Genomic DNA, 24,082 nt, shown 5'->3' with positions numbered 1-24,082 from the left:
AAGATAACATCAGACAGAGACAAGCTCTTCACGAGCAAGATGTGGCAATCATTCGCGGATATGGTAGGCATTGAGCATAGACTCTCCACCGCCTATCACCCACGAACGAATGGCCAAACGGAAAGAACCAACCAGACCTTGGAACAGTACCTAAGGCACTACGTGAACTACCAGCAAGATGACTGGGCAGGACTGTTGCCACTGGCACAATTCGCGTACAACAACAGTATGCACACAACCACTAAGGAAACACCATTCTTCGCAAACTGTGGGTACAATCCCTCGATCGTTGGCGAAGCAATCGGAAAAAAGACAGAAGCAGAGTCATCAAGACTACTAGCTTCACAACTCAAGCAACTGCACCTCCAGTTAGCTAGAGATATCGAATTTTTCAACCTACGGATGAAACACTACCACGACAAATCCCGCCAGAAGGGACCAGACTTCAAAAAGGGGGAGAAAGTGTACCTCCTACGTCGGAACATCAAAACCAAGCGACCGAGCTCGAAGCTCGACCACCTAAAACTGGGACCTTTCGAGATTGAAGAAAAAACAGGACCGGTCAATTATCGCTTGAAGCTACCAGACAGCATGCGACGCATCCATGCAACATTTCATATCTCGTTACTCGAAACCGCACCAGAAAACGCTGAACTCGCTACAAATGTGGAAATAGAGGAGGAAAACGAAAACGAATATGAAGTAGAGGAAATTCTAAACATGAAACGCGTCAGCGGAAAACCTCACTACCTGGTAAAATGGAAGGGGTACGATACCTCGGAAAACACATGGGAGCCTACCGAGAACCTGACGGACTGCCGCCAGCTGGTTCAACGGTTCCACCAGGAGACTGGCCAAAAACACCATCAAGGGAAGAGACGTCCGGGACGGCCCAGAAAGCATCCGGCATCTGGTCCATCGACGCCACCAACCTCGTCAGACTCGAGTCTGACGTAGCGGCCAACTAACGAATCTCTTGCTGCTCGGCCAAACGGTCGAACTCGGACAGTTCAGCAAGAGAAGGAGGATCGTCCTCGTTGAGACGATCCGACACTACCGAGTCGTGATCCAACATCCGACCACCACGATCTTTAAGAAATTGTTGATGCTTTTGCAAGCGAAGTATCTTCGCCATCGCTTCGTTCATCTTTTGGGAATACTGAAGAAATTGCTTTTGGGCCTCCGTGAGGTCCGCCGACACCTTCTGCTCCTCCCGCTGCAGGTCATCCCACTCCTTGTCGGTATGGAAGCTCCGTTCGCACACCTGGCCTCGACGGGCGCAGGTAGAACACTTCTTACTGTTCGCATAAGGACTCATAATGCAACACTTGCCGCGAACCAGGCAATAATCACAAGGGGATGACGTGGGGCGACCAGACTGTTCGATTCTAAGGGCAAGACGATTGTTGTCAGCGTACTTGTTACGTTTCGGTTTTTGAACAGCGGGTTTAGGCATGGTGAACCATGACGGGAAAATTAAAAATCAAAGGGACCGACACTTACCTGAGGGGGGTGAGCGGTTATAAGGGATTCTCGAGGACGAGAACCAAGGAGAGGGGGAGATGATGTTACGGACCCTGCGACACGAGGGGCCGCGACCTACAGATGGGCCACCGAGAGCCAACCGTTCCTAGGAAAAGAACGCAGAACCGGATCACGTGACCAACGGCCAGAATCAGCCTCTGATTCGCCGTGTCAAACAATACTGCACTAAACCACGAGACGGCTAGCGCGACGCAAGAACAAGCGTTCTTTCTACCGTCACCAACTTTACGCCAGAAGTACAAGTACCCGGTAAGACCACGTGACCTTGGGTATACCAGTGGGTATACCAACGGGTAGATGGGAGGGTCGATTCTGGTATACCACCAGACATACCCTCCAACATACCACACCACGGAGGATTAGGTATATAGGGACGCTCGTCCACGCACATGTATTTAGTTCTCCGCGATCAATCAATCTAAGTTACTGTGACGTACCTTTCGGATTACTCTTCTAGTTTCACACAAGTGACAAACCCACACAAGTACGGGGAGCTCATCGGACTGACCTACTTGGCGCCCTACCTGGCACACCCTTCGAAGTTACTCAACAAGACCCGAGCCCGTGTAAGGCTTAGCATAGCAACGGTACGGTTGCGAGTCGATACTTAAGGCTTTATTGGTGTTTGCTCTTGAGAGGCCGAATCCAGCCCTCTCAGCGCAAATCGTTATTCTACTGAATAACAAAAGTGAGTTCTACCAACTGTCCAAACACTAATAGTGCGACCAGTTAGCGAGTGCGTAACACTAAGGATCCTAATAGACAGAGATCTTTATTAACAGTAATATAGGGGTATAAAAACCTTTACTTAGTTCTCTAAGAATTATATATAGTAATTAGAATAGTCTATATACTATAGATAGGGGTACTTTATTAGCCTACTACTTCTAAAAGAGAAGTATTATACTTAGCTTAATTAAAGTAATATTTCTAAATAAATTTATAACTAATAAGGTCTATCTCTATACAGATATTAATATCTATATACGTTTTAATATTATTTTAGATATAAATCAGAATATAGAGGTAGATAACTATTCCTACTTAGAGCTAGAAGTTAGAACTTATAGAAGCTAGTTTAACTCTAGCGCTTTTCCTAAGTTTCTTAATTAAGTATTATTACAGTAATACTAAGGTCTTAAATAAGCTTATTAGATCTTTACCCCTAGGGCTCTTAGCAGTAGATAATATTTACTTACCTAATAGCCTGGCTTACTATAGTTAAAATAATTATTTAAAGGGGTTCTAATAGATTAGTTAATCTCTCTGATAAGTATATTATTTAGATTATTATTATTTTAAGAAAGAAACAGATAAAGATTACTACTAAAATAAAGAAGATTTAGGTATAAGTTAGAGTTATTTTAATTTAGGTATAAGTTAGAGTTATTTTAATTTAGATATAAGTTATAGTTATTTTAATTTAGGTTAGTTTTAGGACTATAAGGATCCTTTAAGTATAGATTTCTAGGGCTTTTTTAATTTTATTCTTTACTATTAGACTGGTTTAGGAATAAGTTATTAAGTTATAGGTATTTTAAGCTTAAATTAGAATTATTATTAAATAGATTATACTTATATACTTTTACTTTAGTAAATTCCTAGGTACTCTATACTTCTTCTATCTATTATACTTAAGTTTCTAGAGAAACCTTTGTATACTATTAAATATATAGTATTAACTATAGCTATAGCTTTAATATATAGCAGTAAGCTTACTTATCCTGGGAGACCTAAGAAAGATAATATTCTAGGTCTATAAGATAGTAGTAAAAGACCTTTAGTTCTTTATTAGATTACTGGTGGTAATACTCTATCTTATTACTAACTTCTTTAGTAAAGGTATTTTTATTATATATTAAGATAAAAGTCTATTCCTTAAAATACTCCTAGCTACCAAAGTAGTTATTATAATTATCTTTAAGGTATCTCTCTTCTACAGTCTAGTTATTCTTATAGTCAGAGTTAAGATATTTAACTCCTATAAGAATCCTTATTTCTTTATCCTTATAGACTTTAGGATTACCTTAGAAGATATATCTAAGCTAAGAGAGCCAGTTTCCTTACTCCTAAAGGCTAAAGGATCTCTTAAATTTATCGACCTCAAAACCCTCTACTTTCTTATACTTTTTAGTCTCAGTTCCCTTATAATTCTCAGATAGCTCGTCTAGAAAGATTCCAGTATTTAGATTTCCAGAAACCTAAGCAGAAAGCTCTTTAATACGGGCCTAGATCGCCAGGAACTCTTTAAGATGCTCTAGTTTGTGTTTCTTCTCTTCTAGACTGTCTGTATTAATGCTTCTAGGCTTAGGGATGCTCTCGGTTACAGATTTACCTGTAATTCCCCTGATCTGTATCCTATAAAAGGGGGGGAGGAGATACGTTAGTATTGTATACGGTAGCTCTGCAGATTAATATCTGATCTGGCTCAGGTTCTATAGGGTTTTTATACCGATCTGGGGCCGATTCGATCTTGGGTCAAATCATAGGAGGGGGGGGGTATAGCGACTTCGGATCGTATACTACTGCGGGAGGATATAGGGTTTCGTTGTGTAGAGGGTACTATCTTCAATCCTTAGGTAGTTAAGAGAGAAGAATCAGAATTGTAATAGTTACTAAGTTGTTAGGCTAGAGATCTGTGACTAGGCAGGGATATCGGACGGTAGAGATCAGATTAGGCAGTCGATACAGAGACTGATTCTTAAGAGGATCAAGAATCCTGAATACTTGTGGGATCTTAAATACATTAGGGCTCGGGTGGATATCAATATGCAGGTGACTCAAAGGGGATTCATCCATGAATCGGCCTCGAGAGTCCGGGGTATCGTATACTTCGAATCCTGTGACAGATAGTACTACAGGTCAGCTCAGTCTAACTATATTTCTTAATTATTACATTGGTTTATTACTTCACCAGTAAGTTCTAGGGATAACTAGTGATTCCTTGGAATCAGTTGAGTATTTTGGGTAGGGTTGCCTCTAGAATCTGTCGCTTTGTGACAATTATCTTAGGTGCCAAAAGTTTAAAGCTCACTATACCTACTTTCTGTATGTTTTAATTTCCTGCAGAAGTCTTATAAACCAGTAGTTTATATATTACCCCTCCTTGTTCCCTAAGATATCTCAACACAGCTCGCTAGGCTGGTCAGAATAGGAGGAGGGTAATATTTTCCCTTAGCTAGATACATACCGAGCTCTGTCTTGGGACGCCTGTACTGTCGCTTATAATAAGCAATATAGGGCCAGCCGAACAGTCGAATCACTATAGGGGAAGAAATATCATATTCTCCGAAAATGCCGTCTCAATCGTGCCAAGGTATCTGGGCAGCGCTCAGTTCTCAAACGCCAAAGACGTATTCGACGGCTTGGGGGTGCCAGAAAGAGATTCCCAGCACTTACGAATACTAAGGCTCAAAATATCGACCAGTGGCTTCAGAGAATATCATCAGAAGAGTTAACCGCTTCGGAGAACAGTTTTGCCTTAGAAAAGTCACATTCCAGTACACAGGTATTTCTTTGTCGGTTAGTTATGCTAATTTGTTCTGTTATTTAGTCTATACCACACCGGCTCTACATCATCCTCAGTCACGAGAATCCCAGTCTAGGTCCTAGCTTTAGGATTATATATACTGTATCTGTAGAACCAACGAGCTACCTCTTTATGGGGAGTAATAATTTGGAGGAATAGGATACGATAGGATACTTAGTAAAGATATACATTAGAGCAGCTTCGGTCTACCAACCTAATACTGTGCCTGTGATTTTACAGTTGCAGGATCTACTTAGTATCAGGAATCGTAGATATTTGTATAGGTATAGTGCCTGATAGATATTGTTTTTTAAATATAAATTACCATATATAAGCTCGGTTCTCCTCTCTTATATTTTCCTAGTAGATTACAACCCGGAGTCAGTAATCTAGTAAGTTAATTATTACATAGGACTTCACAGTCATTTTACTTACCTGGGGCCTTCTAAGTAGCTATTTTTTGTCTTTCGATTGCGTTTTACAAACTATTAAGCTAGATATCTACAGAAAGAGATATGATATCTCCAATAAGTTTCATTAAATTAGAGGAAGGAGAATAGTGGTGTTGAACAGAAGCTACTTTGTCAGAATCCGGAAGCAGATTCTTCTTCGAAGATTGAAGGATTTTTGGATGCTGAAAGTTGAAATGCTATTTAAACGTAGGATTCCCTAGTTATTATTACGTTCTTTAAAATTGGTTCTAAGGATATAGAATCCCCCAGCCTAATTAGAGAAAGTCTGGGTACTAGTAGGTAAATACCTTATCAGGGTCTGAAAAGGGATGGTTATTGACTACCCCGGCTGATCTTTGACCTCGATGTCGAGACTCTACCGAAAATATTTTTGCTAATTATTATGATATAAGGCTGGTGTAGATGAGAAACCAAAGCAAACTATCGGAATTAATCCCGAAGTATATATAGAAAGAACTAAGTTGATTAGCTTATCTTCTCGCTGTAGGTATAGCCTTATATTTCCCTCTAGAAGAAAATAATTTATACTTCTGAGCTACAACACTAAGCATATATTGATACCCTCAAATATCGATCTTTTCCCGGATTCGTTACGTTATATATGCCATTGAATAAAGGATGTAATTTTTATGGAACAGAACGTACCGACGCAAGTAATCCTTCCGCAGCCATACGCTACTGTAGCACTTTTATGCCTACTCGCTGGTCAATCCAAATTTATTCGAAGAATACCAGATACTACTTTTGGACTGGCGACCTTCAGACCGGCAGACTACCCTAATTATCCAGACTCTTTAGATGTATGGAGTCTGGATCGTGATTGTTTGGAAATTTTTCTTCTCTATCGGTACTGTGGTCTTATTTCGGACCCTTATTGGGGAGATGTAGATCTTGTCTTTTACTTTGCTGTTTATAAAGCTAGGGATGGACCGGTGACCCTCGAGAAGCTTGTTGCCAAGCTCGTTTAGCAGGAGCAGTGTATCTTGATATACTAGATGACTTAGCAAAAAGGCCAGGGGCAGCTGGCGAAAAAGCAAGACTGTATCAAACTAGACGAAGGTACAATAACCAGGTTTTTGCTCTTGCCTCCTTTAGCGCTCATTGGCATATCTTGGTGGGCTATAAGCGACTGTGTCTGGAAAGCGAGTATACCGGGCATAAAGGACTCAGTGAGTTAGTTTATATAACTATAGGCAAAGAACTTATTTTGTTTCTATATACTTATTGTGAACGAAGGTTTTCCAAAGGGATAGAGCGGCCGGTGTGTGATAAAGCGCAAGGCGTAGGAACTCTTATCGTTGGTCGACCAGATTTACTTATAGGGAGTGACAGAGTACTGAGATTTTGTCATCAAACATATAGAGGCTTGGTACGCATTTGGGAGGATGTGCTATGCCAATGAATTTGAATTACTAGGCCAGTAACTTAGTACAGATTGGTTTAAGAAATGGTGGGAGGAACACAGTAAATCTATTATACTAGGGCCAATAGCGTCCCTGTAGCTAGCAGGTTAGGTTGAAAGCTTAACTGCGGATGTTCAAGACATGCTACGATCTAGATCTGTGTTTCAATTTTGGGAAGCGCACCAACGAGATACTGATCCCAATACTGATGGTGAGCCTATAAGTTGGCGCTGTGTAAAAGGGGACCGTGGTCCGGTAGGGAGCCGGGGGTATCCTTTTTTAAGCAGGGAAGATTTTCTGGCACATTGTCGTCAGGCCCATGGATACAGTAACAGAGCTAGGCCTCGCCAAAACCCACCCACTGCCCAACCCGCCCGCGAAAACCCAGCCTGTTGGAATATCCCGCTTGCTGAGATAATAATGAGGCTGGATCACGTGCATACATTTACCTACCTCTCACTTCACTTGTATCTTAGACAACACACGCAACACAACACACAATCAAGTCCCCTCATTGAAGCATCACTTAATAAACCAAAACACCCTAATCACCCGAGTTGCGCGACGCTCAAGCGGCGCGCACCCCATTCTCACCCGGGCGGCACCCACCGCACTACTTACTGTGTTTTAGCCACACGCCGGCAGGTTAGTAGTATGGTGGGTGACCACATGCGAATCCCTGCTGCTGTATTTTTTGTGTATTTTTTTTGTCGAGAACTGGTCATTCACCTGACGCTGTACAAAACTATATTTTTACCATCATCACTGTCTGGTCCGATCTTATTTACCTTCTCTCAAAGTACATACAATTATTAGATAATTCTCTATACAGTCTATACCAGTGGCTACTACAAACCTTGCGGCAATAGCTACTAGGTACTACCTAGGTAGTGACTCGGATTTTCTTTTACAGCCTGTAGTCAGGTCTCCCCACCCACCACCTATAATCTTTCTAATTACCAATTGTATAGACTCAATATATAGCTGCCAATAAGTATACTGTGAGCAAATTCTGTGAGACAGCTCTGGTTTGTCATTGTGAAAAGAATAATCTGACCTTAATAGTGAAAGGTTCTTCAGCTATGATTATTGACATTGCGCTTGGAGATAAATTTGATAACAGAATTACACTGCAGACAAACCAAGCCCGACCCGGACAACTTTGTCTCCAATTTCGAGATCAAAACCAAATGATATCTCTAAGCTGTCTTGGATACTCCCGTGGTATCCCAATATAAGTTCTTGTTGAGAGTATACCAGTAATCGGTGCAGAAGAACACCCAAGTCTCAGGATTCGTGCGAACCAACTCAATATTGGTCTTGCGACCACTATTTCTCAAAGCACCTCGTTGACCGTCCCATTCAGATTTAGCAGGTACTGTGTAACCCTTTCCAACATGCTGAAAAAGAGTCCCAAGATTATCTGTTAAGCGGGTCAGCTATGTCTCGCATTCAAGTTACATCACAGAGTACTAGTGGACGTACAAGTCGCATCTATAGTGTCGTCGTTGCCAATAACCAGGTGGAATAACTCATGGAACAAGGTCGCACTTTTAGAGAGCACGTCGCTAAGCTTTTTGCCTTGAGCATCGACACCGAAATCAGCTTGTACGTCGGTTCTTATGAAGGCCCTCGGGCATAATGTGACGGTCCTTCGCGCCGTGATACCTTGGGTCACACCCAGTTCGCCCAAATCACCGCATAAACCTCCTTCTCCATGGGCATCATCTATGATATACTCATCAAGGTCTGAAGACCAGTATGGCACCAAATTTCCGTCTGCTTTCAATTGCGATCCATATTCCTCGGAGTTTTGAATTTCCACCTCTTTATCACACTCTTCAATTTTTTCTGTCCTAGATTTCTCTTCCAGCCAGGAGCTGTCGCAAAACAACCACGGCATGCCTCCTGGAATAGAGAATTCCTTGTTCATGAACGATTGAACATCCTCGAGAACCTCTATAGTATTTATTGTAAGCCAAAATCCGGCAGATGGTACCTTTCAGGCAAGTAATGAAACAGTTGGCTTGAAGATGGCCAAAGGGTAGTAAGAGATGGCCTGATGTCTTACCCTTGGTTTGATCCACGTGTACATCGGACGTATCATCGGTAATACCCAAATATTTCGCAAGAGCATGTTTCGCGTTCTTTGTTTTTATGTCATCAGCGTCACCCTTTGCGTCAGCAAACGCAGAAATACCGGCGGAGACCATGGCTTGAGATTCTGTCCACCATCGCGTAAGGACCGATAAGTGAGAGTCACAACCGCCATTCTCGGTTCCTTGCTTCACTTCAAACACTTTACCAATCTCGTTTGAAAAGGCAACAGGGATGTAAAAAAGCCAGAAGACCAAAATCTTCATGGTGATCGATGACATACTTCTCCGATCCCTAGTAGAAATATATGTCGTGATTTTCGTCTAATCTCGGAGAAGTGAGAGAGAATGACCTTTTTATCAGAAAAAACGGAGTGGGACATTGGGGATTTATCTTTAGGAAAATGCCCTGGGATTACTAGCAGGGGGTGGCCCCCAATTTCTTGTGAACCGCATTGATTCGTAACCTTCATCTAATTATAGAGAGTCTACGAGTCCTGCTTGGGGTTATTTATTTCAGGGGTAGATTGATGAGCCAGGTTTAATGCGGACGAATTCAAGTTGGAGAAGCCATGAAGAATCAGGCGTTTCGAGTTAGATGGGTGACCGACGATCATCTGCACTGCAAAATATTGCTACTGGAGCAGTAGCTGAATATTCCAAGTCGTGTTCGAAGGGCTTCAATTGGGGAGGAATTGACATATCTCCGGAATAAATTTCAGGAATAGATCAGTTCCAGATGAACATCAACCAGAACCTTATGGAATCATTGATACTAACAGCCGCTTGTTTTTGTCTCATCTGCGTAAATCAGAATGCTGATGAAAGTGCTGTGTACTAGAGTATGTACTTTGTAAGAGTGCGAAGCTGAACGCCACGGGTGCATTGACCCCCCCAGCCCCCTGGCCCCCATCCCCTCAGCCCCCAACCCCTCTAACCTGGCCCCTCCGCCCCACCCGATGGCCTGACGTCGCTTTCCTTTTTCACTCCCGCTCTCTCTTGTTTATTTGCGCGCTGGACTTTTCACTTGCACGAAACATTTTGACATACTACGTTTAATATCCCAAAGTTATCGTTTTCTTGATCTCCTCAGTCTGAATAAGCAGCTATGCCAGCTCCGCGGCTGATGGTCTTTACCAAATTTTACGTGCCTGAGACCGCAAGTCTGGAGGACGAATACTGGGGAGATTTCGCACAGAACCTGAAAGATTGTCCCGGGCATTATGCTTCTAAATGGGGGCGAATCGAAGAACATTTAAATGATGTTCTTCTGATCACATGTAATATCCCTTCCCTTAACGAGTAACAAAGATACTAAATTCGCTAGTGTGGACATCACAAGAGGAATTGAATCAATTCAGAGCCTCATTATCATACAAGACCTACTTATCAGCATTATGCCGATACTCATCAATTCCGCCAGAAGTCTACGAGTTTGATTATAACTTTCCAAGCCCATGGTTGAGAAACCCAAGCTATCGTATCTCTTTTATATGTGCGCACTTCTCAGCTTCAATGGGCCTGGAGGAAAGCCACGAGGAGCCTAGAGTCAAAGCCCTCGAATCTAAAGTCACTGTTATGCCCAACGCACGCAGACGTATGACGGTTGCACATGCAGGCACCCCTATAGGACTCTGGGATAAAACGAAAGCAGACGATGGGGAAAAACTGAAGACGGGTGTGATATTCTACTTCTGGACGAATGCTGAGATAGAGCAAGACTTCAAACACAAGGAGGGGCGTAATGGGCAAACAAAATATTCACTGGCCGAGCAAGAGTTGAGGGATGCTGGGGCTGAGAGCTGGACAGAAGAGCACTGGGTTCCACGAAACCTTCCGAGTATTTCGAAGTGAATGGGTAAGTCAGTGCTCAAAATTCTAGTGCCCTTTGCAAATGCAGGAATAAATTGAAGAGATCGACGCCCAGGAAGAAATTACTGCGAAAGGGGATACGAATTCTTCTGTTTGAAGACTTATCACATAGCTATTGACTACAATATGAGATATTCTCCTGATTTGAGATAATCCCCAAAAGCTACTGATATGAAACTTTAAGTTATTCTGAGCGTCTTTACAATGTCAAATATGACTATCAATACTAGCTCCGTTCCTGGCCCTCAAAAGAGTGCCGCAGGACTTTTGCCAGAGCGATGTAGACTGGGCTGAACCAGCAGGGAATATTTAAAAAACTGTTGCACGAAAGATTCCGTGTTATTTACTTTGCGGACTCCTCAATGTATCTCCCCGTGAGGTGCGACACCTTTTGCTGTTGTAGGCGGAACGAGTAGCTGCCGACCGCGAGGAGCTGCGAGGCTGGCTAAGTGAAGTGGACTTTTGACGCTACGAGAGAACCAGCCAAATTTTGCGCCAAGCCTCGCTCTGATTGACTTGTTTATTGGATAATGCACGTGATGTAAGAGTCTCTGTGTGGACAGTTGTTTTCTAGTTATCTGGTACCTGATCTGGTTACTACACATCAACGTTTAACGACCGCAAAGGGTTGTGAGAATGTGCAACTTTCAACAGCGTTCTCTGTAGTAGAGTAGGATTCAACTGGATTGGCTAAATGAAAACTCCTCCTCCAACTGGACCTTAGGTCCGTGCATTTCCTAATAGTTTCGGCCCCCCCAGGTCTCGCTACTGAAATATTTCAGCCTTCTTGCAAGGACAATAGTGTGGTTATTTCCGTTCAATTCCAGGTCCTAGGGCGAGACCAGTGTTTGTCGAATAGCTTGTCTTTGGAATCTGCGGCCACAATACTGGCTGCCCTAAATGGATTAGGTGTAGCAATCTCAATATGTACATGGCTATTGCCTTCTCTCAGTGTGTCGCGACGTGTATACCATTACTAGTCGAATACACGTCCAATTGCTTGGCATTATTAGGTAAACTGCTTACAAAGCGGTAATTGGATGTTAAATAGTTTTCATCCAGTATTTTAGAAATTCAGACTTATTGCGATTTCCATACCAGTACCAAATGACGATTAGTGGCCTAGATTAGACTACGAAACAAAGTGGAGCAAGGAGAAGCGTAAAACCAATCATGTCGAGCTAATACTATCGCACGGCCTGTGAACGCGATTCCAGTCGTTCTGGAGAATCAGTCCTCTTTTCACATATATGGTATAGCATCTCGAACATACTACACTCCTGCGCCATTATGGGGGAAAGTCTGATCATCTGCACCAGGTAGATGAGTATGACTGGAGTCACAAATTTCAATCCGGAATACTTAAATTTTGCGCTACTTCCTCTCAATACCCCTTTTACCCAATGTGTATCTATGACAAAGAGTGGGATTGCAATCTGCTTGCCAGCGCAGCAAGACTTCTCGGTGGACATGCTACGCGCTTCGAAATCGCAAGCTCGCGGTTCTGAACAGCAAAACTCTTTTAGGATCGACAAAGCGTTCGGACGCCACCTACGTATGCAGGGGAAAGACGTTACACAATGATGGATATCCTGAGCGATCGCGCAAAAGTAGTAGTGACATCCTCCTACGGCACTCTTTTGCTGAGGGTGAGGAGCGGAACGAGCACTACCAGTGTGGGTTTGGTTCGCACAATTATACGAGGGAGATCTTGACACCTCAACAAAAATTCCAGCGAATTTCCGGAAAATGAGTATTTCCGGCAGTCAATTGCCCGCACATTTACGACACAAATTACTTTCCTGTTGACGCACTAAGGAGCCAACTCCGGATCACCCCAGTTTCAGCTCGCTCTTAAAGCCAATCACAATTCTGGATGGCCCCCTCAAATTTTAATTTTAGAACCCCTCGGGTTTCAAAACCCCCGGGAGGGTCGTAGGAGAGCTAAGGGCATGTATGTTCTAGGGCGGTGTTAGACTGTGTGACAGTGTGTTTTCGATGTCAACGAGAGACTCAGTTCAAAGAGGGGCTTAGCTGATACTCAAAATTACGGAAAGCAGATCTCTGCATCATGCGCTGGAGATTTTGAAGATTGCGAGGCTCGTTGGGATGAACGTGAAGGCATGGCGATGCTCCTCTTTTAATAATTATTCCGAACACCCGCCCGAGGCGGGTTACAGTTCTTGCACGTTTACACGTCCGCAACGCTTTCTAAGGAAATAACCAGAAAGTTCCAAATCGGTGACATTAAGCATGGAGCTTGAAAGGGATGGCCAGTCATGAAATCACCGTAACCGGTCGAGCAAAGTATGGGCCTGCCTCTCAGTCATAACGCGGACCTCATTGCAGCGTTCTTTCGTCTCGACCTCTTTCGCCCCCGCTCGTGCGTCCAAGAGCTCTTGCTCTAGGCGCTGTTGCTCCATGAACTCGTCCTCCACGTCCGGTCCCTCCCCCAGTTGGCGCTCTTCCACGATCTGTCTGACCCACGTATTTACGGACACGTCAGTCGACGACGAGGCACTGTATGGGGTTGGTTCGAATGAAGCTGTAGATAAATCGCTCTCGAGGTCCTCCAGCCGTGTCTCCCACGTGGGAATATCCGTGTTTGGTGCGGTTTGGCGGAGGAAGTCGGTCAGCCCGCCGACGACCTCGACGGAGTTCAAGATATCGTCTTCTTCTTGTCGTTGTTGTTGTTCTTCCTCGCGTGCTGTGTCAACAGATAGTGCACGAATGCGCACAAAAGAGTATTGTAAGAAGGCCTCGTCCTCGCTCCCTCGAAGTTTAGGATCTCGTCGACCTACAAGAACCATCCAGCCCCCTGGGGGATCTCTCCGAGTCGCACCCTGGCAGGGTCATTGGGATCCAGCTTGGAATCGAAGAAGCCCAGGGGGATGGGACGTACACACAACCATCTGCCGCTGATGATGCCGTTTTGATGGACCGTGGTGGCCTGTGGGGGCTCCCGTCATGGATGGGAGGGAACAATGACGGCCCCCAATTATAGGCGAATCGCAAGATGGCCTTGTCGGGGTCCTTGTTGGGACCCAGGGCCCGGAGGTACCCGAGGAATCGGACGGCGGAAGTTCTCCGCGGTTAGAAAGGTTATTTTCATGGAGTAGTAGCGTGTATACCCTGTGCTGGAACAGTTTGTGCTATCAAACATGAACAAGTGAATCATGGGAAAGACGGGTAGGCCTGCAGAGGTGAGGCTGGAATTAATCGCCCGAGACGAAGTGAGATATTTGCGGCTGCGTAAACCTGCTAACAAAGCGGAAGTCGAATGGATCGTTTTCCAAACGACAGGGTTCTCATCACAGCCCTAGTACCTGGTACTTGATCCAGGATTTGTGCATGACCAGTGGTCTGCGTGTAGAACTTAATCCGACCCAGTAATAACGAGGATTTTTCAGCAAGTACCGCAGCCTCGACCGTAGCGTAGTGGGCTTAAAGGCAAAGAAAAACTTCTTTCCAGGGGCGGACAGCCTGCCTTTTATGCTTCGAACCACGAGATCAGGCGAATACCCACAACGCTAGTCTAGAGCTCAGTCCCCTCTTGAGGCACCTGCCGGCAGGTTTGATTGGCTTATCCGGATTATATACTAAACGTTGCAGTGGGAGAATCGCTCTGGTGATGTCAGGTGACGTCGTAGGCCTCAGGCCTTATCTTTATGCAGTATATAAGCCCTCGATGATAGTTAACTTACACACCACCTTCCGGGTCAATGTTATCTTCGTTATTCGGATGTACGCTGCGGTTATGCTAAAGGCTCGAATGCTCTAATGTGCTATTCTCTCTAGGGTACTGCCTACTACACACATGATATGTGCACCCTGCGGGTGTGGTGTTGTTCCCTCGTTCTCTCCCCTCATCTGCCCACGCAGATAGCCATCGAGCATATCCCATCTTACAACGTGTAATTGTGACAAAGGCGCCATTCGCCCGCAGTGCTCTGGGCCCCCATTTGACTTACAAGCCAGCGCTTGCGGGACGTTATGCAAACCACGGAAACTATGAACAATCTGGGATGCGTGGTTCTTTCGGACAGACATCAGTGTCATCTGTGATTCCAGGGGCCGTCTTTGGCTAGAGTCGATGTCGCCCAGCTCCTGAATAAAAAATGACAGACTTCTCGGAAGACTCTCCGGATAATTATTTCAATTCGGGAGTATATTCCCGCGTTTCCAGATCGTGTAAAACGGCCGATGCACAAAAAGTAGATAAGTGGCCTTTGCAATAAATAACAAAATTGGTTACTGGGTTACCAAAGTTGTGTTTTAGCCAGGCGCGGTGGATGAAATTTGTTCATAGTCTCCTGCTACCATTAACATTCTTTCTTGTAATTAGAACAGCGAGTCGATGAGGCAGAGGGGTCTCTTCTTACCTGCCCTCGCCATGCTTCTCCAGAGAAACGAAATGTTTGTGCCAGCTGTAGAGTGGCCTCGATATTGATAGACAGATTGAGCCAAATAAAGGCTGCCAAGATTATAAACGGGGAGAAGGTGGACAAGACGCGTCCAAGGAGGTGCATTCTTTGCAGGATGGCCCGAAGAAATCGCAGTGGAGCAACAAACGATTACAACATATTCTAAGTCAATTTAACAGTCAATGCTAACATACGCCTCTGGATTACCCCGGGGAAGCACGACGATCCGGGTCGTGGCCAAGCACACTCGACTATTCGGGTTTAGCCGTGTGCAACTTTGCCAGTAGTTCACTCTTGGGAACCTCATCATCCCATTTACTACGAGGTCTCTCGAAGGTTGACACAACACGACCATAGGAGACACCGCCAAGTTGTCCAAGTGGTCTCAATTTGTCCAGGTCGATATGGCTGTAATCTGGATTGGCTGTGCCTTCCTTGACCCAAAACCGAGTGGCCTTGATGAGGACAGTAGCAGCAAGGCTCATCCCAGGCTGTTGATGATCGTTGAATTCTTTAATGTCGATAACTTTGCCTTCAATGTTAAACACCGACTCCTTAACACGTGAAGGCTTCACCGTTGTGGACGGTGCTTCATGAAGGCCCGAGACGTCCCACTCTGATACACCGTATGGCGCATCAATAGAGCTGGCATTGACAGCTTCAATCATATTCTCAGAGACAGTATTGATAACGCATTCTCCAGTTTCCTTTAAGTTGCGGTAGGTATCCTTGACGCGGCCCGGACGGGACGAGAATCCCACAATGAACATGGGCGGGTCATGATCGATAACTTGAAAGTAGCTGAAGGGCGAGAGATTCTTCTGTCCTTTAGAATTGACAGTACTTAGAAAACCAACTGGCCGGGGTGCAATTCCCGAGACCAGCAGGCGATAGTTGTTCATCATGGGTCGATCTGGCGCATAGGGATCGATTTCATGGTGTTCTTGAGCCAGGCTTGCCCCGTTGTCTGGCACTCCTTCTCCATACGTCCATTTGGGATACGGTGATTTGGTCACCTCAACAGGTTTTAAGTGGTCAAAATCCGGGCGCTGCGCTTCTGTCTCTGCAAAGTTGCCAAAGTCCTGGACAATCTTGTAGTTTTTTTGCGCTGTCGCAGTATCGCTTTCCGTAGCGGTGGCGACGGCAGCAGCAGACGCAGAAGAGTTCATTCGGGAATGTTTCAATGGCTGAGCTCTAATCCAATGTCTCCGAACGAGATTTTGAGTCCTGGCGACAAATATTAGCAAAAAGGGGCGGATTGGGAAGAGGGAATTTGAAGATGCCTACTGATAAGACCAATCATAGGCTTTCCTAGCCCGGAGCTGTAGCAGTGGGAAATTGCCCTAATCATCGGTTGACATGCCGATGGCTGCGCTGACCTGCTCTCGCCTTGTGAGGAGGACCATTCTCTCACAAATTTGCCAAAGAGTACATTTACAGTTAGGTCAATATTGGGAACTGAGTTCCCAAAAGAACCACCCTCACCAGGCCTTACCCTGTAGCTCTATGTTAACCGCAAGGACAGTTGAGTGGCCAAGTACCCGACCTTGGAATGACAGCATGCCGGGGCAGGCTCTAACGATCCGAAAACTGTTCAAAACAAGATAAGCCAGAAGTTAAGACCAGGCTGGGGTAGATTGCGGGGAAACAAAGTGTTACGTACGGAAAACGGTTCGCCCTAGCTTGCCTTGTATAGCCTTTCTCGTCGGCTGTTGGCTGCTTATCTCCCCCCTTATATACCGTGGCATCCCCGAATCAGCAGGCTACAGTCCCCATTACATTGGGCCTAAGTTCAATTTAACGCTTGGGAATCTTCTTTAGCTAAAGCTCTCATCTGAATTTATTTCCTTCAATCCGCCATGTCTGCCTCACAACAGGTTAATCTATACGGCATGGAAATTGAGTCAGGACTTGGAAGCCCTGGTCAAAACGATGATATGAAAAAGGGAGAACCAGCAAATACTGCGGACGCTGATCCTTTTGGAGACGAAGAGACGGCAGAGATCAAGTACCGGACTATGAAGTGGTGGTATTTATGTTTGACCCGACCCCTCGCATCCGAATGGAAGCTCACTTTCCCGTGAAATCCCAGGCAATGTGGCATGCGTGAGATACCAATTCCGAAAACGACCACTCAACTTAGTACTGAGTTCTGAAGTGATGATCGCCGAGAATATTTCCTTGGGAATCCTATCTCTTCCCTCTGCAGTAGCGACCTTAGGCATGGCACCGTGGGTAATCAGGGTTGCTTGCACAATAGAAGACTGATGCGTTTACAGGGCCGCGATACTTATAACCTTTCTGTCCGGGCTGTCATGGTACACGGGATATGTGATCGGGCAATTCAAACTGCGATATCCCCAGGTCCACAGCATGGGCGACGCAGGAGAAATTCTTTTAGGGCGGACCGGACGCGAGATCCTCGGCATGGGCCAACTATTATTCCTGATTTTTCTCATGGCAAGCCACATACTAACGTTTTCTATTTTGATGAACACACTTACTGACCATGGAGCCTGCACCATCGTATTTGCCGTGGTTGGACTCATAATTTCCTTCATTGGCACAATCCCGCGCACCATGGAGAAGGTCTATTGGATGTCAATTACATGTTAAGTCTCCAATACGTCTCTAGACTACTTTCACACCTAATAAATAATAATCTGCAGCGTTTATAAGTATATTTATTACAACTTTGGTAACTATGATTGCCATGGGTGTGCAGGCAAAAGGACACGTTCAGAATGACGCCAGCCGCGAAGTCAGTTTCTATGAGGCATTCTTGGCTGTGACAAACATAATTTTTGCATTTAGTATGGCTGCCAATTTGGAAATAAGGGGAGGGTGCGACAACATAAGCCAATATCTAACCCATTGATAGTTGCCCATGTCGCCTTTTTCGGATTCATTTCTGAAACTGAGGATCCAAAAGCATTCCCTAAATCCCTGGCCATGTTGCAAGCTGTTGATACAGTCATGTACTTGGTAACTGCTCTCGTGATCTATCGATTTGCCGGCCCTGATTTGGCATCCCCGGCATTGTCCTCCGCTGGTCCACTTATGAAAAAGGTTGCCTTCGGATTAGCCATTCCCACTGTGAGCAGGTATTCCAATTTCCAACTATTCGCCTACTAAACAAGGATAGGTCATCATTGCTGGTGTTGTTATTGGCCATGTTGCCTGTAAATACGTCTACGTACGTATTTTTCGAGGATCGGCCCATATGCATCAACGCAACATTGTCGGAGTTGGTTCATGGATCGGAATTTGTTTGATCATCTGGGTCATTGCGTGGATTATAGCGGAGTCAATTCCGGTCTTCAATAACATTTTGAGTCTCATGGTAGTGTCTCCACAAGCTGAAATCACAAGTGAAGTATAGTATTAACACAGACACTAGAGTTCGCTCTTCGGGAGTGTCTTCAGTTGTAAGTCAAGATAAAGCACTAATCACAAATTAGGACACAGAGTAACTTTTAACCTCGGCCACTAGACTCTTTGCCCGCTATATTCTGGTTGCATATGAACAGGGACAATACTTTTCCACTGGCTCAAAGACTGTTCTAACTGTTTGCAATGCTATCATCCTTGGAATCGGCTGTGCCATGGTAAGCGATGATTTTCAAACTGCACATTTGGCGGCGACTGACGTTGATCGATATAGACCGGAATGGGATTATACGTTTCTGGGAGGGCAATCCACGAAGACAGTGGCAGCAATACCTGGGCCTGTGCCAACAACGCCTGAAACTACCCTGCTGGGCTTTCATAGCGGAATAGTCAAGAAACTCTTGCCTCACATTTTACCGTGGAATGGTCACTTATACTGAGATGGAAGCCGGGTTCTGAGAGGATGAGGAAGATAACAGGAAATATACTGGTGTTCCAAGGGTTTTAGACTATTGGTGCTCTCTTGTTGTCAAATCTTAGATTATAACTGTAGCAACATTGTAAAGGAGTGCATTATCGAATCGTATTGGATCATGGGAATATCCAGGAAAACATTGAACCAAATCACATCCAGTAGAATACATAATGGTCTTGACATCCAATTAACCCTAAACCCTAAGATCACTGAGATAAATCACATGATGATGGACTAGTGTGAGCTAAACAGTCAGCGTTGAAGCTCTGCCCAGCACATGAAAATTCCAGAGTTGCAAGACACATCATACTTATCGCCCAACACTGTAGATACCTGCGGTATAAACCGCATCATAGTAAGCCGTGGGGAGTAAGCGAGCAGTTGGTATCTACACTTACATGGATTTGGGCACTAAATGAACAAGTCTCATCTGCAGTGTCAGTTGGTAGGCATAAATAGCCCCTGGAGGCGGCCTCACACTGGCACCCTCGTCTCGAATAGGATTCGATGCACAAATTACAGACGCAAGCCCGCAGTCAAGCATACAGACCACCCGGAAAGGCCTGGTTGATGTGATTCGTTTGATGCATGACGGCAAAGTCTTAATCGAAGCATCCCAGGTCGAGACTCTGCTTTAGAACATACTGGGCAATCCGTGTGGTCACTAACCGGCCATAAATGGACTATACTAAAAGATTACTTGGTAGCAAATTGTCAATTTTTTGGGTTTCACGTTTTCTATTCCACAAACCTGCCTTCTCTGCCGACTCACTCTAAGAGGAGCAAGCAATACGGTCGCTTCATAATACTGAGATTTTTAAGTTATTCAATGGGGATGGATCATATTCTATCAAGTTATGCAGAATTCCCTTTGCATGTCCCAATCATTAGAAGTTAGTTCCGCTCAAGTTCGTCCACACTAAGATCCTTTTAATATTGGACACTTTATTGCGCCCATTCAATTCAAAGATGCAGAAGTACGTCGAACTTCTGGTTCACGCTGCTTTTATTTTTTTAATATGGTACGATTCAACCAAAAATTCGGCGCCGAAGCTCTTTTTTCAAAGCAGTTACCATATGCTGGGTTCTCTCAACTACACCCTTATTCTCGATAGACCGACGATGAAGGTATTGCATGCACTCTGCAACAGAGCCCCAGACCATGCACTTAAATGCCTTCGGAACTGGCATATCTGCTTCTCTAGACTGCTCCATAGCTCGCTCATAGTTTTGCACCAACTCGCAACTCAGCTCATCTGCCATCCCCTGGACCTGTCCACACTCTAGTGGGATGGTGGGTTTGTTTGCAAGGAGTCGCTTTTGGTGTACAGCAATTGCCTTGACAGCACTAGCAGCGTTATGTGTGGCGAGGAAGAGAGCAGCATTCGGGAAATCGAGCTTAGAGCCCTCGGGCATTCGTTGACATATCATTGTGTCTGCGATAAGATCATACGACTGATCTGTTTCTTCCTTGGTGTCGTGGATGAGAGAACGAATTTCATGTTCAATGTATGCTCCTCGGACGAGCTTGATTCCCACTCCAAAGCCCCCCCTCGGATGCTAGAGTAAGATGACGATCAAGGTTTGCCTTTGATCCTTTGAGGTAGCCTTGGATAGTGTTGTATACTAGTGGCGGGCCAGAATTATTATGCTTCTTCATGATCTGAATAGCCCAGTCATCGAGTCCATGCTGGAGGACCTGCTGTTCAGCGTCCAGCCACAAACGTGATCCTTGCTCTCGGGTAGCAAGGCAAATATCATCCATTGCCTTTGCCACGACCTGAGGCATAGGCTTTCTCTCTGCCATAGCGTCGATACAAATAGGACCGGCACCTGTGAGTCTTGGAATATCTATTAGTGTTGGCCTTTAAATGGTCAAATCCACCCGCACACTTACTTGACTGCCAGATAATCACCCGCCCCAACCATACGTAAAGTTTTTAATGTCCCCTTCTTCCACTCTTCCACAATTTCATAGCATCGATCGCTATATACTTTCGTGCCAGATCCATCATGGACCACAGCATCAGTCGGGTCAACGGTGATCTCCTTTGAATAACCCAAAATAACTCCTTGATATCCGATTTTCTTGATATCTGCAACTGTCTTGGAGACTTCCTGGCGGTTTGTTCCGGCGCAGAAGTGATCGTATACAGTCCAGCGAATGATTTTATTAAGGATCCTATTGCGGTCCGGGTTGAGGATGGCTGACTTTGAGTTCGTGATGATATCCAGTGCAGCAAGGGACGGCTTGAGGAGTAGTTTGGATGACATGAGAGATGTCAGGACCAGCGACCGCAGAATAATCTTAGTCGGCAGTCTTGCCATGGAGGGTACCTCTGAGGGAGGAAGGAGAGACGACGAAGCGGACTTGCTTGCCGGATCATGCAAGGCCGACTTAGTCGAGCGGTGCCGCCAGAAGGTTATGCCGTGCCGTGGGAAAGTGCTGGGCATCGACCCAATGCGGGGGTTGGAAAGAGACCGAGATTTCATCATGACCATATATGATCTAATTGACATATCAAGACACAGGAGTCACCACAAAAGATCCCTCAACCTGCTTTGCGAATTTGGCGAGCCGGAGAGCATGTCTGATATTATTATATATCCAGCTAGAAGATCTCCAAATTAACACAGATCCATCAGGGTTGCCAATTATCAACTCGCTCGCCGGATCATGCCGGTGTGGTTCCGACACTCAGTCGTGCAAGTCGGGATGGGCATCCGACACACATCACTCTTGGCTTTCAATCGACCGACGGTTAACCAACCACGTTCCGCAAAAAGAAGGCTTAGCGGAGCCTTCTGCAGGCATTCCGGGTGCCATTCAAGATCAATTGTGCTCCATTAGAGTGGCAAAGGTAAACCGCCTCTCGTCTCCTCTGACCGACGCAACTGGTGTGCGGTTAGATTATGTCTGACCTTATCGGCTTTTAGCCATCTCGATGTACAGCACAGACTTGCCCCTAGCAGGACGTGTACTGGATACTTCGCGGCTACTCTAAGTGAACGACGTTACGATGAAGGTAGCAACTGACAAGTTGGACAATTTCTGGGTTAATGAGAATCTTCGACGTGAAAAGAGAACAAAGGTGGAGGACAAAGCCAATGGCGTCCTTGTTTAAACGGGATGGAGCGATAGTCAAGCCGTTTAAGTACGATCGAAGGAAGGGGCGAGTTCTTGTTCAGTGTCCCACGGCTAGAATTCTTTTTTAATGAGACCTTTGAGTAATTCGTGAGTGGTGGTTAATTCATATCTTGAGCCCTTGCCTAGGTCATGTGGCGAGATCCTCTGTTCACATTGACTGGTAGTGGTATTCATCATCTTATTATCCTCCTGGACAGGCATACCAGTGTCAGAAGATGGATTGTAAGGGTCGGGATGGCCCTCCGTAGTTATATTGGATGTGCTATACTCCCACGTCTCCACGTCTCCAAGTACGTGGGGTTGCTTCTGATTTACTGTCGGAAGAACACGTTGAGCTAGTGAAACGATCGTATATTGACTAACAAAAACTATTTGCACACACTCTCTGGCTAACATCGTACAGCCTATCAAACCTCATTAGAAGGATACTGCACCCTCTCCAACGGGACATATTCCTCCTTAATAGTCCGAGTGCTCACGAATCTTAGCAAGTGAGCCATTGTGCCTGTCTTGTCATTCGTGCCAGAGTCCCGACTACCACCAAAAGGCTGCTGGGCCACGACAGAGCCGGTACATTTTGTATTAAGATAGAGCATTCCCGCGGCATGCTTCAAGATGGTCTGCGCCTGGCGACTAGCATAGGGGTCTTTGGCGAAGATACTGCCCGTGAGAGCATAGCGGGAGGTAGTATCCACTGTCTTGAGTGTTTCCTCCCACTTATTACCAGGGAAGACATAGATACCTAGGATAGGGCCAAACAGTTCACGAGACATGATATCATGGCGCGGGTTACTGGTCTGGTACACTGTAGGATGAATGTAGAACCCTTCTTCTTTTGATACCTTTCCACCGGCAATTAGCTCCAGCTCAGGATCGTTCTTTGCGTCTTCAATAACTTTGTTGAGCTTGTCGAAGGACCGTTCGTGGATGACCGGGTTAACAAAGTTGCCGTAGTCCTCCACAGGACCGGTCTTCAATGCAGCAATTTCTTTCTGTAAATGGTCCTTGAATTCTGGCCAGACCGACTCAGCAACATAGACCCGTGAGTTGGCTGAGCACTTCTGGCCCTGGTACTCAAATGCTGCACGGATTGTATTCAGTGCCGCGCTCCTTATATCCGCAGACGAATGAACCACGCCCCAGTTCTTCCCGCCAGTCTCACCAACCACACGAGGATATGAATTGTAAATAACGTTAATTTTGTAGCTTATTAATACGAACGAAGGTGAGGCAAAGTCACGTTATTTTTTGACCTCTGCTCTGCTGTATCCCCCTAAATTCCCCTCTATCACCCAATATAAATTAATATTAGTCAGCAGACTAAAAGTTTCCAGACCTCTTTTATACTATTTTCTATCTCTCTAGACCCTGCTTATATAATTATAGCCTTCTTAATCCCTACTAACTAAGCTTACCTATCTAGTAGTACAAACCAGATTTAGTTAGCTTTAGTGGTTAGCCAATAAACAGTAACCCTACTCCCTACCTAAAAACCCTCTAATACCTTATAGCTAAGGCAGAAACCCTAGGCTTAGAAAGCTAGCCGAAAAAGGGTATAGACTACCCGTCGGTCCTGGTCTTGGCATACCCCATCAAAAAATCACCTACCAAAATCAGACCCCTTAGGGTTTTACCCTTCCTACTAGAAATTATTCTATTAAACCTGATAGAAGGATAGTTTAGATAATTCTAATCAAACTTCTAAAAAGCCCGATCGAAAAATATAC

General features: G+C 45.1%; 8 protein-coding genes across 8 annotated transcripts; 2 read left to right on the top strand and 6 right to left on the bottom strand.

Annotated features, from left to right (window-relative positions):
- Nucleotides 1-964: 964 nt before the first annotated feature.
- Nucleotides 965-1,456, bottom strand: N7481_004932 (uncharacterized protein; the record flags this gene model as incomplete). Its single annotated transcript, XM_057264151.1, has 1 exon — nucleotides 965-1,456. One exon carries the CDS (start codon nucleotides 1,454-1,456, stop codon nucleotides 965-967), a length of 492 nt encoding a protein of 163 aa, XP_057121871.1.
- Nucleotides 1,457-8,149: 6,693 nt separating this feature from the next.
- Nucleotides 8,150-9,313, bottom strand: N7481_004931 (uncharacterized protein; the record flags this gene model as incomplete). The annotated part of the gene is made up of 3 exons (XM_057264150.1): nucleotides 8,150-8,373; nucleotides 8,436-8,907; nucleotides 9,038-9,313. 3 exons carry the CDS (start codon nucleotides 9,311-9,313, stop codon nucleotides 8,150-8,152), a joined length of 972 nt encoding a protein of 323 aa, XP_057121870.1.
- A 1,248-nt stretch (nucleotides 9,314-10,561) lies between these two features.
- N7481_004930 (uncharacterized protein) lies at nucleotides 10,562-10,900 on the top strand (the record flags this gene model as incomplete). Its single annotated transcript, XM_057264149.1, has 1 exon — nucleotides 10,562-10,900. One exon carries the CDS (start codon nucleotides 10,562-10,564, stop codon nucleotides 10,898-10,900), a length of 339 nt encoding a protein of 112 aa, XP_057121869.1.
- Nucleotides 10,901-13,203: 2,303 nt separating this feature from the next.
- On the bottom strand, nucleotides 13,204-13,830 carry N7481_004929 (uncharacterized protein; the record flags this gene model as incomplete). The annotated part of the gene is made up of 2 exons (XM_057264148.1): nucleotides 13,204-13,761; nucleotides 13,825-13,830. 2 exons carry the CDS (start codon nucleotides 13,828-13,830, stop codon nucleotides 13,204-13,206), a joined length of 564 nt encoding a protein of 187 aa, XP_057121868.1.
- A 1,763-nt stretch (nucleotides 13,831-15,593) lies between these two features.
- N7481_004928 (flavin reductase family protein) lies at nucleotides 15,594-16,511 on the bottom strand (the record flags this gene model as incomplete). Its single annotated transcript, XM_057264147.1, has 1 exon — nucleotides 15,594-16,511. One exon carries the CDS (start codon nucleotides 16,509-16,511, stop codon nucleotides 15,594-15,596), a length of 918 nt encoding a protein of 305 aa, XP_057121867.1.
- A 690-nt stretch (nucleotides 16,512-17,201) lies between these two features.
- Nucleotides 17,202-19,090, top strand: N7481_004927 (uncharacterized protein; the record flags this gene model as incomplete). The annotated part of the gene is given in 9 exon segments (XM_057264146.1): nucleotides 17,202-17,379; nucleotides 17,435-17,573; nucleotides 17,622-17,953; nucleotides 18,012-18,155; nucleotides 18,224-18,438; nucleotides 18,488-18,718; nucleotides 18,736-18,770; nucleotides 18,836-18,950; nucleotides 19,007-19,090. The coding sequence occupies 9 exon segments, from the start codon at nucleotides 17,202-17,204 to the stop codon at nucleotides 19,088-19,090; spliced, it is 1,473 nt and encodes a 490-aa protein (XP_057121866.1).
- A 1,146-nt stretch (nucleotides 19,091-20,236) lies between these two features.
- On the bottom strand, nucleotides 20,237-21,661 carry N7481_004926 (uncharacterized protein; the record flags this gene model as incomplete). The annotated part of the gene is made up of 3 exons (XM_057264145.1): nucleotides 20,237-20,767; nucleotides 20,835-21,048; nucleotides 21,105-21,661. The coding sequence occupies 3 exons, from the start codon at nucleotides 21,659-21,661 to the stop codon at nucleotides 20,237-20,239; spliced, it is 1,302 nt and encodes a 433-aa protein (XP_057121865.1).
- Nucleotides 21,662-22,762: 1,101 nt separating this feature from the next.
- N7481_004925 (uncharacterized protein) lies at nucleotides 22,763-24,082 on the bottom strand (the record flags this gene model as incomplete). Its single annotated transcript, XM_057264144.1, has 1 exon — nucleotides 22,763-23,561. A coding segment is annotated over one exon (799 nt), but the record flags the coding sequence as incomplete, so codon positions are not given.

Source organism: Penicillium waksmanii, assembly GCF_028829765.1.
Source record: "Penicillium waksmanii strain IBT 27052 chromosome Unknown utg000005l:1.0-5232799.0:1.0-5237142.0, whole genome shotgun sequence".
In the NCBI taxonomy this organism is placed as follows: Eukaryota; Fungi; Ascomycota; class Eurotiomycetes; order Eurotiales; family Aspergillaceae; genus Penicillium; species Penicillium waksmanii.
Note: the sequence above shows the minus strand (reverse complement) of the source record. Positions and strands in the feature narration are given on the sequence as shown.